At 49.2% G+C, this 14630-nt stretch overlaps 9 protein-coding genes across 9 annotated transcripts; 5 read left to right on the top strand and 4 right to left on the bottom strand.

The window, feature by feature from the left end:
• Positions 1-803: 803 nt before the first annotated feature.
• On the top strand, positions 804-1921 carry BDZ99DRAFT_450606 (uncharacterized protein; the record flags this gene model as incomplete). The annotated part of the gene is made up of 5 exons (XM_033718174.1): positions 804-924; positions 977-1080; positions 1135-1221; positions 1301-1459; positions 1516-1921. The coding sequence occupies 5 exons, from the start codon at positions 804-806 to the stop codon at positions 1717-1719; spliced, it is 675 nt and encodes a 224-aa protein (XP_033572051.1). The 3' UTR covers positions 1720-1921.
• Positions 1922-4830: 2909 nt separating this feature from the next.
• BDZ99DRAFT_540666 (uncharacterized protein) lies at positions 4831-5748 on the bottom strand. Its single transcript, XM_033726718.1, has 2 exons — positions 5659-5748; positions 4831-5605 (listed from the first exon to the last, which is right to left on the bottom strand). Exons 1-2 carry the CDS (start codon positions 5664-5666, stop codon positions 5269-5271), a joined length of 345 nt encoding a protein of 114 aa, XP_033572050.1. The 5' UTR covers positions 5667-5748; the 3' UTR covers positions 4831-5268.
• A 903-nt stretch (positions 5749-6651) lies between these two features.
• On the top strand, positions 6652-7501 carry BDZ99DRAFT_466749 (uncharacterized protein). Its single transcript, XM_033720858.1, has one exon. It carries the CDS (start codon positions 6825-6827, stop codon positions 7230-7232), a length of 408 nt encoding a protein of 135 aa, XP_033572049.1. The 5' UTR covers positions 6652-6824; the 3' UTR covers positions 7233-7501.
• BDZ99DRAFT_112779 (uncharacterized protein) lies at positions 7420-8294 on the bottom strand. The gene is made up of 2 exons (XM_033712437.1): positions 7774-8294; positions 7420-7724 (listed from the first exon to the last, which is right to left on the bottom strand). The coding sequence occupies exons 1-2, from the start codon at positions 8173-8175 to the stop codon at positions 7608-7610; spliced, it is 519 nt and encodes a 172-aa protein (XP_033572048.1). The 5' UTR covers positions 8176-8294; the 3' UTR covers positions 7420-7607.
• A 1426-nt stretch (positions 8295-9720) lies between these two features.
• BDZ99DRAFT_112734 (uncharacterized protein) lies at positions 9721-10742 on the top strand. Its single transcript, XM_033712435.1, has 4 exons — positions 9721-9937; positions 9997-10056; positions 10108-10227; positions 10277-10742. Exons 1-4 carry the CDS (start codon positions 9916-9918, stop codon positions 10507-10509), a joined length of 435 nt encoding a protein of 144 aa, XP_033572047.1. The 5' UTR covers positions 9721-9915; the 3' UTR covers positions 10510-10742.
• A 489-nt stretch (positions 10743-11231) lies between these two features.
• BDZ99DRAFT_112736 (uncharacterized protein) lies at positions 11232-12136 on the top strand. Its single transcript, XM_033712436.1, has 2 exons — positions 11232-11697; positions 11748-12136. Exons 1-2 carry the CDS (start codon positions 11328-11330, stop codon positions 12035-12037), a joined length of 660 nt encoding a protein of 219 aa, XP_033572046.1. The 5' UTR covers positions 11232-11327; the 3' UTR covers positions 12038-12136.
• Positions 12137-12234: 98 nt separating this feature from the next.
• On the top strand, positions 12235-12915 carry BDZ99DRAFT_396562 (uncharacterized protein; the record flags this gene model as incomplete). The annotated part of the gene is made up of 2 exons (XM_033715998.1): positions 12235-12480; positions 12535-12915. The coding sequence occupies 2 exons, from the start codon at positions 12235-12237 to the stop codon at positions 12913-12915; spliced, it is 627 nt and encodes a 208-aa protein (XP_033572045.1).
• Positions 12916-13012: 97 nt separating this feature from the next.
• On the bottom strand, positions 13013-13821 carry BDZ99DRAFT_112682 (uncharacterized protein). Its single transcript, XM_033712433.1, has 2 exons — positions 13779-13821; positions 13013-13722 (listed from the first exon to the last, which is right to left on the bottom strand). Exon 2 carries the CDS (start codon positions 13603-13605, stop codon positions 13111-13113), a length of 495 nt encoding a protein of 164 aa, XP_033572044.1. The 5' UTR covers positions 13606-13722; positions 13779-13821; the 3' UTR covers positions 13013-13110.
• BDZ99DRAFT_112685 (L30e-like protein) lies at positions 13420-14612 on the bottom strand. Its single transcript, XM_033712434.1, has 8 exons — positions 14542-14612; positions 14342-14484; positions 14253-14292; positions 14168-14196; positions 13994-14117; positions 13872-13930; positions 13779-13816; positions 13420-13722 (listed from the first exon to the last, which is right to left on the bottom strand). Exons 2-8 carry the CDS (start codon positions 14396-14398, stop codon positions 13689-13691), a joined length of 381 nt encoding a protein of 126 aa, XP_033572043.1. The 5' UTR covers positions 14399-14484; positions 14542-14612; the 3' UTR covers positions 13420-13688.
• Between the last annotated feature and the right edge of the window lie 18 nt (positions 14613-14630).

Raw genomic sequence — 14630 nt, 5'->3', positions numbered from 1 at the left:
AGCAGGCTTCTCGTATTTCTCGTACTTAGATAGGTGATAACTGCCAGGTTTTCGCTAGATTATCGGACAACTGCAGTTTCTCCCCGTATTCCCGGTGTTCCCGTTTCATGACACGGTGTCATAATCCGGAAGCCCATCCTTTTTCAAGAATCACCAAGCTTTGTGATCTGCACTGCTTGATCTTCTACCTTCCAGCTTCAGTGAGAGCAAGCCTTCGGCTCTCCGCTTCAACCACCTGCACCACAGCTTTGCCGAGAGCCCCCCTCCACACCATCAAACGAACTGAAGTTAAAAATCCGGTTTCAACTTGTTTCTCTCTATTCCCAATCTCGTTATCCTGGGTTTCGTTGCTGCTTTCCTGGACTCGTGAATGGTGGGAGCTGCTTCATGAAACGGTTTGCACTGCCTCGGTCTCGACCTTGATGTCTTACCTTCGCCAAGATCTGTCCAAAGATTGACCCACCCCCTCAGTACTCTTCCCAATCCGGAAGCCGTTAAAAAGTATGCTCTTTGGGTAGCTGAGGGAGGCCAATGTGAGGCCTGTATGTAAGAATGCCAAACTCAGGCACCAGGGGAACATACATGATGCTCCTTGGCCGAAACGAGTGAGCCTAATAGGAATGGCATGCGTGAGAGCGTGAGAGAATTTGGCTGAGATATCGTATTTCGTGACTCTAGGCTGATATATAACTATCCGAACGCTGCCCTCATTTTTAGCCACTACACTACTGATCATCTTATCTTCTTCATACTCTCGTCTTAATCTCTCAACCGTCTTTGAATTCGATATCTGCTGGTTCAGAATGCTTCTGTCATCATCTCTCCTGACTGCCGTTCTTTTAGTCACTGGCCAATTAGTTGCCGGCCATGGTGCTATCATAAAAGCTATTGGGGATGCGGGAGGGAATGGAACTGCCCTCGGAAGTAAGCTTCGTTCCCCTTTGATATGAGATACAGTTTAGCTAACCCTAGCCAGTTGACGCCTCAACTCCAAGAGACGGCACAAGGCGCAACCCGTTTCAACAGGATACAACTCGCTTTCAAGGAGACGCGGAGGACGCTTGTGGAGAAACCTTGGGAGTAAGTTTTGCCTCTGCTGAAACTATCTTCTCACGCTGATGACGATGGCCATAGGCTGGAGACAACAACCCTGAGTCTGGAACCGCACAGGTTCTTGCGACATCTGGTGGCACGCTACCGCAGATCACACCTGGAGGAGAGGTCAGTCTACTCTCCTTCCCTCTCCCTCCTTTATACAACAGCTTTTCGCCGAGGACAAAAACAAACTGACTCTACGCAGGTCCAAATGACATTGCATCAAGTCAACGCGGATGGGGCTGGTCCCTATACATGCATGATCGACGCCACTGGTACCGGAACTCAGTGGGAATCAATGCAAGTGACGGCCAACGTGCCAGGGAAAAAAGGTCGTGACAAAGACGGCGCAACTACAGACTTCGTAGGACCGCCCAAATAGCCCTTACGAGTAGTTCTCTTGCTAATGGGTTATGACAGCCTCTCACTGCAGCAGTCGCTGCCAATCAAAAATGTACTGGTACCGTGGCAGGTCAGAGCAACGTCTGCATGGTACGATGTCAAAATCCCGCGCGTGCTGGGCCATTCGGAGGATGCGTACCTGTTCAGATGGCAGGCACCAACGCGAATCGTACCATTGGCCAGCGTTTTGCTAGAAGATATACTCTCTCCACTCTTGATTGAGGATTTCTGCCAACAGGGCAGGGATGGCATACAGGGGCCTCTTGTCAACTGTGGGGAAGCAATATTGGAAGGCAGGGTGAGAGTTGAGCTAATCTTGATGCGGAGTAAACGGTGATGGAAGAGGGTTACGCGACCTGTGGAAAAGTGTAGTTCCTTCATAATATAGAACGATGTGATCTGATCTGCATGACTCTAAAACAGCTATATAATTATATATATATATACTTATTTTATATTGGGGAGGGATATTGACACACCCCCTAATCACTCCGCGCACACCCCCTTTTGCACTCCGCACACCCCCTCTCTCGTCTGATCTTCTGATTGGCTGGAGCGGCTCGGAGCTTCGTCCGGAGCTCTATTCTCACGTGTATTTGCACGTGTAGCCTTTCTTATTCACTTAGGCGTACGTGAGCTCATACGTAAGGCTATACAAATCGGCATGGCTATACAGCCTCTCTATTTTACAGTGCATTCTTTCCAATTCGTGCAGCCGTATATACAGCCGTACGTGAGCTCATATGTAAGGCCACACGAATCGGAAAGAATGCGCCGTGGAACGGAGAGGCTGTATAGCTATGCCGATTCGTATAGCCTTATGTATAGCCTCACGTACGAGCTCACGTACAAGCTTATATACGAGCTCACGTACAAGCTCACGTACGAGCTCACCTATGGCCTCGCGTGTAGCATCACGTGCAGAGAGATGTAAAGGTGAATGCCCGGAGGAAGCTCCGCGCTGCTCCGAGCCAATTAGAAGGTGGTGAAGCGCCAAGAGGGGAGGGTGTGCGTGGAGTGATTTAGGGGGTATGCGCGGAGTGATTAGGGGGTGTGCTAATATCCCTCCCCTTTTTTAAATGCAATTTCTGCTAGCTCGACTTGGACAACAAGACGCACTGGCAAACAATATGCCCTCGATACTTACGGTACTGTCTTATAAGTCTGCTCTGCTACACCTCTAGATTTTCCATAGGATCCTCCCGTTTGCACAATCCTCTCGCAATCCTCCCACTCTCACAATCCTCCAGTCCGTACGATCCTTTCATTCCGGCCCTTGCCCGCGTGAGGGACCGGCCAGGATTTCTACAGGCAATACGGTGGTGAACCGTAACGGGAGACAATGGCACGACGACACTTGATATGGAAGGGGATGTGTCGATCGAGAATAAAACTAGGTTTTCCCAGCTACAGTCTAAAGATTCGGTCGGTACAACTGCGTTCTAGGTCCTTCAACAGTGGCAACTGCGCGAGCAGGTTGTGAGTCGCAGAGCGACGTCGACTAGTGATGGGCCGGATAATAATTGAGCGAACTTCGCAAGTGGTCGAGTTGCTAGCGCATGGGAGAAAGTCCACGTGACATGACAGGCGGACTCAACAGTGCACCTTGCGAAGTTGCACTGCTGAAAACCAAGGACCGGCAACATTTCCATAACAGGTAGTACAATATCCCAATGTGCACCCAAGCAATTTCCTTTTCCGCTCAGGGAGCTGAGCTGCTCATGCTCCAGCCTGAGCTGTGGCTGTTCTGGGGTGAGCGCATTCTGAGCCGAGACTGAGGCCCTAATTTTGGGTTCTCTATTCGACAAGGATAGGGATCCGTACCCTGTCTTGGAAGGCCCGTAGACGTAGCAGGTTCTAATTTCTAGATCTTAAGTCTCGAGTAAACTTGCTCTACGATACGTTCCGGGCTATTCTGCTAACAGTCACGTTCCTAAGGGCACGTTCTTAAGACCGAATGTTCTTAAGAAAATCATGGTCTTAAAACGGTAGTATCTTAAGATGAGGACGTTCTCCAGAGAGTCACACTCTTAAGACAGTCTCTCCCTAAGACGGTTATATTCTTAATATAGAACTAATCTTAAGACGGTGACATATCAATACGATCATGTTCTTAGAAAACTGTCATCCGACGCGGGTGTTGCAGTTTTATAGACTAGATGCAGAGAGGTACAAGAAGGGCCTTAAAGATGTGAATAAACTTTACATATAGGAGAAGAGTAGGCGGGCTTTCAGTCGAGAGCTAAGAATGCGCCCTCTTCTCTTTCCATATCCAATTATAGGCCAATGCTATGAACAAGCAGGAAGGAGAACCACAGGACCAAGTAGAGGTAGGAGGCGCGAACGAAGAAGTAGGAGATGCGGCTGGGACGTAGCACAACAATATGTAGTGTAATCACGTGAACATATCCCGCCTGCTCTATATGCTCTTATCTCAGTTGACTCTAGACCCTCGGAGAAGAATCTGCCTCACGTGCACAATTTTATAACAATTTTATAAAGGTTTCACATAACAACTGCGGCACGTAAGACCATTTCTCTCCGAGGGCTTAAGGGCTCATGGTTGCAGTTTTGTCAGTTCGCTACACCAACAGTTCTGCACTGTAGCTCGGTTAGAAAAATAAACTCCAGGAAGTTAGCTTCGTGGCTTTCTAATAGCTTGTCCTCCTCGGCCGCTCCGGTAGAACGTTCCATTAGCCCCCAAGGGGGTGGCCCTCTCCTTCTCCATAGCTATATAACGAGCCTTCTGCTCATCATAATAAGCCAGAGCTCTACAACATAACAAGTCTGTGAGGGCGGTACACCAGGACCTTTTGCGGTCGCATTCCACCATTACAACTTAGTTCGTTCGAACGCTTTAGGTGCTGCTTCTTAGTGCTCTTCTGAGAAGCAGCTCCCAAAGTTTAAGACCTGAAGCGCAACGACCGGCTGATGTTATTGCAATAATGCTGCCACTCAGCCTAGTTGTTGCACCTCGTCGCCTTTTAATAACCCCAGAACCACTGCAATGTCCATTGGATGAACGGAGCGATCATTATCTACCTTTCAGCCCCAACACAAATCGATGTCCTAACGCAGGGGAAATCCCTTATTCTATATCTTCAAAGACATCTTTGTAGCGATAATACGGAATCTAAAGATCATAACACAACTTAAGTACAAAAAGACTAAAAACAACTGAAAGTCCTCGCGCTTAGCGCCTTATTCCTCTTCATACAAATCGGTTCCGCTCTAATTTGCAAGTTAACTCTGCCGTGCTACGCTCGATATTCCTTAAACAGACCAATTGCCATTATTTAACCCCATAAGATTAGGAACGGTTGAAACCCAGTGAAGGAACTGCTCAATAGCACTCAAGACTATCCCGTTCTGGAGAACAACTTGACCGGTTACAGGCAACGTCGTTCTCGACCAGCAATCGAGAGTCGCCGCGTGCGCAACTCTGAGTTCGCCAGTGGTAAAATCAAACCAGGGGTACGCCGTCAAGGGCTTAAGGCGCGGATCAACCCAGTAGACCGTCATGGCGGGGTTGCTGAGACGGATAAAGAGACGCCGACGGGGTGGTATCGTGTTATTGGGGTCCCACATAAGCCAAACGCATTTCAAGTCGATGGCAAGAATTACGAACACCTCTCGAGTCGGATGTGCGGCGGTCAGGCGCGTCACTGTCTAATCTGCGAGTGTATGCCAACCACCAGGCGTGTCGTAACTCGGGGCTTTGCATTCAATCCAAACGTAGTCTCGATAGATATCCTGCACGACCGGTGGTGGTTAAGCAATCATGTTCAGAGCAGGTGGCTGCTGCCTTAGTTGTTGAGATGGAGTGAGCTTGATCACGACGACATCTAGTTTAGTTTCCGAAATGACCGTACCAGGGTCCCTGTATTGCTCTCGTGCCACGGTCCATCTTAAGCCTGTAGGCGTAAAGCTCAAGTCTGAGAAATAGCGCTGACAGATGGCAGCCCACGTAAGGGTCACGATATCCTCTAAAGTATAGGTGGGCCCTAAGGAACCCAATCTTGCGATGAGGGTATAGGACATAGTATTGGCATCCCAGAAATGTATTATTCCAGGGATGCCAGGAACTAGCGGTAGGTTGGGAGGGGTTCTGGACATCAGTGAGACAAGCTGTAGAAGCGTCAAGAAGGCAGAACTGCTTACGCTGTCATCTTGCTATACGTATAGAGACATACCGCAGGCGTATAGAGATGTATCTTTGAGATAACTAGGATGACGGCAGAGGGCTGAAAATGAAAAGAAAAGTCGAAATTTGACTCGGTAAATCGAGTATAAACCACGTTGATGGCTAATAGCGATTGAAAGATAATGGAAACGAGGCTAAGACTGGCAAGTAGCACTGTTGTTTGCTATAGAAAGCACAAAGTTAAGTTTATAAACGCTCTTTTATATCAGTAATGCCCCAGGGAATTTTATGTTCACCATTCTGACGTGCTAGTGTACTAAGAGTAATCCAACATCTACACCTGCTCATACTTCATGGCGGTGTTGGGTGGCTGTTTTAGCACGCGCAGCACTTCTCTCTGATGAGTTAGCAAGGCTCATGCGAAGAAGACGTGATGCCACCATGGCCGGAGCATGAAACGTGATAGCTGTGCCGTAGTACGCGCCGTGTTTCTCTGGATATTGCTAATAACCGATCTGGCGCAGGTTGAGATGTGATGCTCGCCCTGCCGTGCCGCAATACGCGCGGACAATGCCGGTATGCTAATAACAATCTGATGGCGGCGAAGAAGCAGACGGAAAGGCACTGCTGGCCAGTAGTTTCCATCTGTGCTGCCATTTTTTTTAACACAATTAGCAGGGCGTCTCGCCCGCTAAGGACCTGCAGTTCGTGGGCGCGTAGGAGCTTGCCTAGCGCTGGGGTAATGGTCTTTTTGGTATAGCCTTTGAGACGATTAGGTATAAGCACAGTTGGATGCGTCGAGATAATCGAAATAAGTATCCTGCAGGTGAACGTTGCGGGTAAATGGACCGGTAGCCTTGGCGGAGTTAGAACTATTCTATTCTAGCGCGCTGCGCCGCCCTCGGCGTTTATCAGGGAGCCTGGGGCCCACTACTGCACTCTTCACCCACTCACGTGCCACTTCAGGAGTTATAAGGTATAGCTGTTGCACCCCGAACATCGAAGTCTAACTCCGTCCTCCGTTCCAAGTACCGACCCATCAAATATTCCAAATACCTTTCATCGTCGTCCGGTCATCTGGCGGGTCACAAATCCTGCAAACTTTCAATCAAGTACGTTTTGTCGACTCACCTTCTTGTTCTTTTAAGTGTAGAGCTTATGCAGGTACGCAAAACATTTCGACATGACGTTTCGAAATACGGACGGGACCTTGTGGACTGATGATCGGCGGTTCTATCTCGATGCTCGTACCAATTCATGGGTTCCTTGCATGCAGCCCAGCACTGCTAGCACCGCCAGCACCGCCAGCACTTCAAGTGCGACCAATACGGCCGGCGACAGCGCACCGAACCACAACTATTACAATCTCCCCGCCTCGTGGCCGCCCTCCGCTACGGGCGCGCAAGACCCCTGGATAACCCAGCAGCCGGCGCAACCAGTAAATGTATTAAACCGGCCGACGCCGGGCGTGCCTGTTCCATCTCCAGCCAATATCTATATACTCCTTGAAGTTAGAGAGGCCGCTTCAAGGTCCCCGTTCTTGGCGGCCTTTGTGGAAGCCGCGGACAGGACGTCGCGTGGTGGGCTGTAATGGGGTCGGCCACATCGCGGTGGGTCAACTGTCGAGGTCTTACCATTGGGAGGGACGGCACAAGGGCAAAGGGCAAAGGGAAAAGGTGGTGGTGCGGATCGAACCTGAATGTCTTCTGCGTCTTGACTTTTATACCAAGCTGTGTATACTATCACAGCTACTCTGTTTCTTGTTTTCTTTGGCTCTCCAATGGCGTCATATTCATGTTGTAATCCTCTGAGCTTAGGCATAGCATAGTCACGTGTTAATCGAATCTGTAACACTCGGGCTACTATTCCTCCACACCTCAGTGATGAATTCTATTTAACATCGCCTCGAACAGCTAGCACCACGCCATTCCACTCATCCCACTTAGCGCATCCTTTCTTGCATACTCTAACAATCAGGCAATGGCTCCCTGTCTTCGTCTATTCCATGCTGATTACGACGATGGAAAAAGCGGGCGGTCCAATTATCAAAGACAGCATCACACACACCGCAATGTACTGGGGGCTATGCTGAGTTTAGCTAGATGATTCATGCCTGTACATTAACAACTCACCGTGTTGCGCGCAATTAACTCTTCCGGGATCCATGTAGTATCGTCGTCGTTGCATACAATGTACTTTGAAATGCCTGACTCAGCCTGGAGCGATTTGCGTATGGCTTCGAAGGCAGCCGGCACTGGCTTTTGCAACAAGCCCTCAATGTCTCTCGCGTTGTGCACATAAACCCAATCAAAGCAAATAAAGACATAGCTCGACAAGCTGTATCCCCTCTTCAGCGGCATAAAGATTCGGATTTCGCAATCAGCGCCTTTGGTTTTGCAGAGCTCCGCGACGACTGAGGTTTCTTGAGAGAAAGGCTGCGATCTACCAGTTGGTGGAATACCGGCTGCCGCAAGCACTTCGTCGAGCTTGGCGACATCGAGTTTGAAGCCTTGAACAAGGGCGACCACGCCCATGGTATCTGAAGCAGGATTGAAGACTTGGGCGATGGACAATGTTGGTGATCGAAGTTGTGGTTTTGGTCCATAAAAGGGCCGCAGGTCGAGAGAAGGTGATCGATCAGGAGGAGACAGGCAGTGGGCAGGATACCTTCCACCGTCGACTTAGGCTCAACATTATCAATAAGGAATTGGCCAATAGGAGGCTCCCGTTCAGGTCTCCGTGATAGAATCTACAGACAACGTGAGGCTCTTCGAATTGCTGTATATAGCTATCTAAGGCCTAGTCCTTGGAGTTGAGCATTTCTAGATGTTCCTTCCAACACAATAAGGAACTAGCTAATTCGACTGTTTACATGCGCTGTTGTGCCTCCTGTACAGCTGAGCACGATGTTCCTGCACGGGCATAAAAGGTGGCCAAAGCGTCGTCCGCCTACGACCAGGCGACCAGGCATCCAAGCACTCAAGTTCTATCGCAGGCAGGCTTACATCGATGTCTGGCCGTGATGTGATAAAAAACAAACACCCATCTTTCTTTCACCGTCTGCTCCGAATAGCAACTGTTCCTGTTCCTGCGTGGTCGAGTCTATGCTCCTAATAAGACTTTCTTCCTTATACTGCTTGTCCCCATTGTCTCAACATTCAAGCAGTCAATCTCCAAAACATAGCCTCAAGCAAAACTCCAAGAAGTAATCAAAGCTCAGAAAGGTGGTTCGAGTCTTCCTAAAATTAGCACAACTATTTGCGCTAACTTCTTCGCTTCTTGAGCGTGCGGCACGGCTTGGCTACGAGCTTCGCGTCTGATCTTCTCCACCCTAAACCCAACAGCCTACCCGCTCCGCTCAAAAGTGGAGAGAAGGTGTTCTCCAACGTGCGCGACGCGCGCAACGGCAGTTCCTAGGTTTCAACGCCGTTCAGGATGGGTAGCTCTGTTGGTATCCATGCCACCCACATCGGCTACGGGGTAGCTATCGGCTGCGGCAAGGCTGTCGGCTTAGCTAGCGAGACATCTGGGCTGAAGAAGCGCTGTGCTTCAAAGCTGTGCCTAATTGTTGGGATAGGGCAATTAAGCAATGAAAAAACCGGGTGTTGGCGAGCGGCAGTTGCCTAACGTCATGGGTTTCGCACCGCAGCTTGTTGCGCCGCTCGTGCAAGCTAGAAGTCGATAGGGTTGGCCCTTGATCTCCACTGAAGCGTCGTCATTGGAGAATCGAAGAAGAGGAAACGCGTGGAGTCAAACGCCTCCACGTTACTAGGACCGCCTCTCGGGGCAATCTTGAAAGCTGAAACCATGGAGTTTTAACCCAAAAAGCTATAAATAAGAGGAAAATGCGGGTTCTGGAAAGGGAACCGATAGGGAGCAGACTCTCGGCGAGTGAAAACTCCCGAGCTCGATATTCCTAGCACTGCCGCACGAAGAACGCCTCCAAGACGGACACGCTTCATATGCCGGGCCCTTTTAGGCTGTAATGGAGGAGTTCCAGCATACCATCGTAAGAGATGGCGCGCGCGTATCTTGCGAATCTGCCTTGTACCTTTCTCAAAATATGACATCAACTATCACTTAATTAGGTCGTAACGCGTGGCATCGACATTAAATGGTTCAAACCATCTAAGAACCCCCAACGGCGCACTCACTGCTGGCAATACTTTTCCATTTACAAAGATACCCCACGACTGGACTTCAATCAGAGACTTTCCTTCTCTACAAACACTACCCTTCGACGACAAGTCCTCAACAACAACAACAGTTCGAACATGACTATCTCTGATCGTATGAGTATGTGTGCTAGACCCGATCGTGTTGTCTCTGCGGATTTGTACCGATTCGGATTTTAGACAATGTCAACTACCGCCTTTTGGTTTACCTTTTACTTATACCAATTCTCCTCTTCTATAGTAACGTCCCCAAGCATCATTCATTTTTCGGCTTTGCTAATTTACATACAGCGTTGTGTCTTACCGGTTGTGTATCAAACTCGCCAGGAATCCCAAACATCTTTGCAGCAAAGATAGAAGGGAGGAATAGTACAGTGTCAACAATTTCTGCAATACGTGTAAACTACTTTGGTAAGTTGTTGTTACTTTTGTTCAAGAACATCCATTAATACTTAAATAGGCATCTGCGCCTCCATATCAAATAAGCTGTTTTGCCAATCCAGCTCTGGCAAGACAGCCGGCGCCCTTCTCAACTCTATTCTCAACAGCAACGCCAACGTAACAAGTACAACGATTTCAGCAGCCCTAGTGTCTCTCGCCTTCACAATCCAGTCAAAGATCATTCTTTACCTCCTCGCAGCCGCCGGCGTTGTGTTCTTCATCAGCCTAATCCTATTAGCGCTATTAAAATGACACCTAAAAGCACCCCTAAAGAACAACTTAACTGCAGAGAACCGCAGGCAGTTATTAAGACGTGCCTCGCTTGCATTGATGTGGTTATCAGTCGGGCTGGCTTTGGCATCGGTAATTGCAGTCAGCCAGGCTACGGGTGCGATGGAGTTTATTACCCAGAACGAGGCCGTATCAAGCTTCCGCATCACAGCTGGGAAGACTTTGAGTGTTTTTCAGTGGATCATCTTCTCATTTTCGGCTCTCTTTGCAGCTAGGGTATCGAGCATATTCCAAAAACAGGGCGGCAAGGTTGGTCGGTTGGGTCGACTGGATTAGCAACGCAAGGAATGGCCATAGGTACTGGTGGCATGTACCCCCCCTCCTCCTCCTCCACCTCCTTTTGGAATGCCTCCTCCTCCTGGAATGCCAGCCCCGCCTCCGTTTGCTTAAGGTATGATGGATCGTAGGAGGCAGACGCCAGGTGATAATGAGTCTGGTGCAAAAGCCCTATCCAGCTTTGTGGCTTGTACACCACGGAAGTTGGTGCCAGTTCCAAGGAAACTTTAGAAGGGCTTACTTATCAAAAGCAGAATGGAGAGATGAAGACAGTGAAGACAATCGACATCAACCTCAACAGGAAGATTGAGCCTGAATATCTAGCAAGCCACGATCCTTTCGACGCATCATTCGAGCCCAAGGGCGATGAGGCGGAGCAGCACGCATTAGTCATCGCAACGGCACTGAATGCCATCATCTCTGGAAAGATCTGCGATGTTGATGAGACGAGAATTACTTAGGTTGGAGCGAACAAGTTCTTCGTCAACAATGGATACAACCCGATGACCTCCCTCTATGCCAATCGAAGGTACTTCACATCAATCCGACCAGGAAGTGGCAATCGAACCTTGTTGAACGTCAACACCGCAACTTCTGCTTTCTTCAAGCCCATCAGCGTGACTGATTTCGAGCGAAATCTGGAACACGAGGAAGGGAGACCGAAGCACTACAGCCGTCGCCAGGTTGAGAGGCTGTTGCGGGGAAAAGTACTGAGGATTGCTTATGAGCGGCCTCAGTTAGCAGGAAAGCCTGATCCCGACCTTGACCACCACAGGCTGAAAGTGTTCCAAAACTTTGGACAATCTCCTCCGAGTCAAATATTCACTAATAAGCAGACCGGAACAAAAATAAATGTTCAAGCAGGGTATCGAGGTAAGTAATTTCGAGTCGAACACACCACCCTTAGCTAACGTAATCTGCAGAGTGCGGTATCGAATTGAAGTACCCTAATTGGCCACACGTCAACGTTGGAATTCCTGGTGCAAAGGACTCTAAAACTGGCGGCTTGTGGATTCCAGGAGAACTGCTCGAAATTGTGCCCAACCAATTCGTCGGCGAGACACTGAGTAAGACCCATAACTCCGATATGATGAAACACGCTCTTCGTAAACCGTTCGAGAGTGTTAATTACATATTCAATGAGGGCCTTTACTTCCTAGAGATTAGTCCCGATAGAGTAAAATCTGGTATGTTGATGTTGTGGTCTAGATGAAGGTCAGTAGAGGGCAGATAAATTACTTCAAAAACGTCGACTTGAAGAGCCCTTCCGTGGTAAGGAGGACATGGAGCGCATCGATAGCTACATGACATACATTTCGCGTAACGGCAGGAACGTCTCGCTCCTCGTCGTACTGCCCCAAGAGCACCAGGGTATCTATGGTGTGATCAAGCGAATTGCAGAGACTGTTCATGGAATCCGAGTGGTCTGTTGCGTCAGGAGCCAGTTCGAGAAGCCTAGAAACGAGCAACGAATTCAGCCTTCTAAAGGGCGGCGCGAAGGGCGCGCTGGATACGATCGTTCTTGGTGCAGATGTCAGCCACCCGCCTGGAAATGGGCCGGATGGCAGTCCAAGTATCGCCGCCCTTGTTGGAAGCATAGACGAGCATTTCATAACCTATCTTAGCTCCATACGCCTTCAAGCCGGTCGCACTGAGGTATGCCCAGAGTACCAATTCTCTCACAGTATTGCGTTAGCTGACGAGTTGTAGATCACTGGTGACATGGAGGACATGGTGAAAGAGCGCCTTCTGGCTTGGAAGGCGAAAAACAAAATCTTACCAGGACGGATACTTTTCTACCGAGACGGCGTGAGCGAAGGGCAATACCTCGAGGTTATCAGCAAGGAAATCAACGCAGTCACTGAAGCCTACCAAGCTGTGGCGGGAACTGATGCGAAGAAGCCTATCATCACCTTCCTCATCGTCGGAAAGAGACACCACACTCAATTCTACCCAAATCAACTCAGCGGCACAGTTGATTCGACTTTCAGGGGTGCTAAGGAGCCAACGGTAACCCAAGGCCCGGCCTTGTCGTTGATCAGGTTGCCACACAGCCTGGCAAGCACAATTTCTAGTAAGCAGCGTCACTAGATTATCCATAGACTTGCGCTAACTTCGTCGAAAGTCTTCAAGCGCATGCGGCGATCAAAGGTACCGCTCGACCAGCCCACTACCAAGGACTTTAGAATGATATGCGCCTGAATCATGCACAGATCCAGAGCCTGAAGCACTCGTTCTGTTACGCTCTCGGCCGTGCAACAAATTCATCTCTTATGCGCCGCCTGCTTACCTGGCACATCTCCTCTGCGATCGCAGGCGTGCGTATCTCAGGAAATGGAATGAGAACGGAAAAGCTGCACTTAAGATTAAGAGAAAGAGAGACAGGGAAGACAAGGATGAAACGCATGAAAAATACATGAGGAAAGCTGCGGAGAAATTGTCTGAAAGCCTAGACTGGAATCCCTGGCATGGGAATGATTCCAATCGCAAGAATCCTTGGCACAAAAACTTGGAAGATGTCATGTTCTGGATTTGAATAATAGGGTTTGCACAGAGTCGAAGGTCCAAGGGGCTTGGAAATATGCGTCGCTTTTGAGGCTCTCTGCGGTCATGGTGGTTTCCTTTGTTGAACAGATCATGATCGTGGTTTTCAGCGTCGACGGATAGGGTAGCGTGGTAGGGGATGGGACTTGATGATAAATTTTGGAAATTGCATGGTAACATTAGGAATTCTTCTCGTTTGATATCAACCCTCATCAACACGCCGTTTAACGCCGCCATGTATGGACATGGTACATAGGATGACTATGTCGCCAGACCAAAATCCTACACTACGGCCTTGGTATAGTAGATTTCGGGGGTACTTAGATCATGAGTCTCTCAACCTTGTCCTTGAGGCTGTGTCATATGTCAGTCGCTGAAATTCATTGTTAGTGGTTTGCTAGTGCACTTACGATCGGATCTGGTTCATGAGGTCGGAAGCATCATTGGTCTGCGAAATCGGTCAGAAATGTGTTGAAACCCTGTGATACCCCCGAAATACATACCGTAATAGAGGCTGCAATGACAGACCTCGAGACACCACAGGCACGGCCAAGAGCCATCTCTGTATGGAACGTTAGCCATATGTTCAAATAATATTGGAGTGTATATAGCATGGGAGCCATACTACTTGGAACATAAACGTATGGGACATTCTTATCCTCGCAGAGCAGGGGAAGATGGAGGAGGATGGCCAGAGGGCTCGTATCGGCGGCCAGAACCAGTATTTCTGCAATACCGCGGTTCAGAGTCTGCCCGGATGTCAGCATAGTATCTCTAGTTTATCGCACAGTTTTCTGACCTTCGTTGCCTCGTTGGCACCTTTCTTCACTGCAACCATCACCGTTAGCTTCTGAGGTATCTCTCTAACGCACTGCAGCACCCACGTTGTCTATAATTTCCCGCTTGCTGAACCAAGTCAAGGATCTGAAAATAATGTCAGCAGTGACACATCTCATTGGAACGGGACCCGTACTTCCTGGCTGAGCGCCTGGTCGGCGACGGGCCACGCAGCGCTGGTATCTTGAGACATCTTGCTGGGGAAGGTGGAGGTCTTGTGGGAGAAGGTAGAGGTCTGGTCGGAGAAGGTAGAGGTCTTGTGGGATCGCAAAAGGGTTCCTGTGCAGACTCGATGTTAGATTTTACGTGATAAATGAAGCGCGGCTGGGCACTCACACTGCTTAATAGCTCGCCCTTTGTGCTGCTGGTGCGTTGGTTGTGGAGAGTCGAGTGGATGGTGGTGGGGGACAGGCAGAGAAATTTAA

This window comes from Mytilinidion resinicola (genome assembly GCF_010093595.1).
Source record: "Mytilinidion resinicola strain CBS 304.34 unplaced genomic scaffold BDZ99scaffold_19, whole genome shotgun sequence".
In the NCBI taxonomy this organism is placed as follows: Eukaryota; Fungi; Ascomycota; class Dothideomycetes; order Mytilinidiales; family Mytilinidiaceae; genus Mytilinidion; species Mytilinidion resinicola.
This window is presented reverse-complemented; position numbering and strand designations above follow the sequence as displayed.

What these genes read in the sequence shown, in the direction of transcription:
- BDZ99DRAFT_112682 (XM_033712433.1), bottom strand. Translation starts at nt 13,605, where the DNA reads ATGGCGGCGTTAAACGGCGTGTTGATGAGGGTTGATATCAAACGAGAA.
- BDZ99DRAFT_112779 (XM_033712437.1), bottom strand. Translation starts at nt 8,175, where the DNA reads ATGGGCGTGGTCGCCCTTGTTCAAGGCTTCAAACTCGATGTCGCCAAG. An exon ending in AGTTAATTGCGCGCAACACG is followed by an intron (nt 7,725 to 7,773) that starts GTGAGTTGTTAA and finishes AACTCAGCATAG; the next exon opens with CCCCCAGTACATTGCGGTGT.
- BDZ99DRAFT_466749 (XM_033720858.1), top strand. Translation starts at nt 6,825, where the DNA reads ATGACGTTTCGAAATACGGACGGGACCTTGTGGACTGATGATCGGCGG.
- BDZ99DRAFT_112734 (XM_033712435.1), top strand. Translation starts at nt 9,916, where the DNA reads ATGACTATCTCTGATCGTATGA. An exon ending in GACTATCTCTGATCGTATGA is followed by an intron (nt 9,938 to 9,996) that starts GTATGTGTGCTA and finishes TTCGGATTTTAG; the next exon opens with ACAATGTCAACTACCGCCTT. An exon ending in AATACGTGTAAACTACTTTG is followed by an intron (nt 10,228 to 10,276) that starts GTAAGTTGTTGT and finishes ATACTTAAATAG; the next exon opens with GCATCTGCGCCTCCATATCA.
- BDZ99DRAFT_112736 (XM_033712436.1), top strand. Translation starts at nt 11,328, where the DNA reads ATGACCTCCCTCTATGCCAATCGAAGGTACTTCACATCAATCCGACCA. An exon ending in TGTTCAAGCAGGGTATCGAG is followed by an intron (nt 11,698 to 11,747) that starts GTAAGTAATTTC and finishes CGTAATCTGCAG; the next exon opens with AGTGCGGTATCGAATTGAAG.
- BDZ99DRAFT_112685 (XM_033712434.1), bottom strand. Translation starts at nt 14,398, where the DNA reads ATGTCTCAAGATACCAGCGCTGCGTGGCCCGTCGCCGACCAGGCGCTC. An exon ending in ATACGTTTATGTTCCAAGTA is followed by an intron (nt 13,931 to 13,993) that starts GTATGGCTCCCA and finishes CGTTCCATACAG; the next exon opens with AGATGGCTCTTGGCCGTGCC. An exon ending in CTCATGAACCAGATCCGATC is followed by an intron (nt 13,723 to 13,778) that starts GTAAGTGCACTA and finishes CATATGACACAG; the next exon opens with CCTCAAGGACAAGGTTGAGA.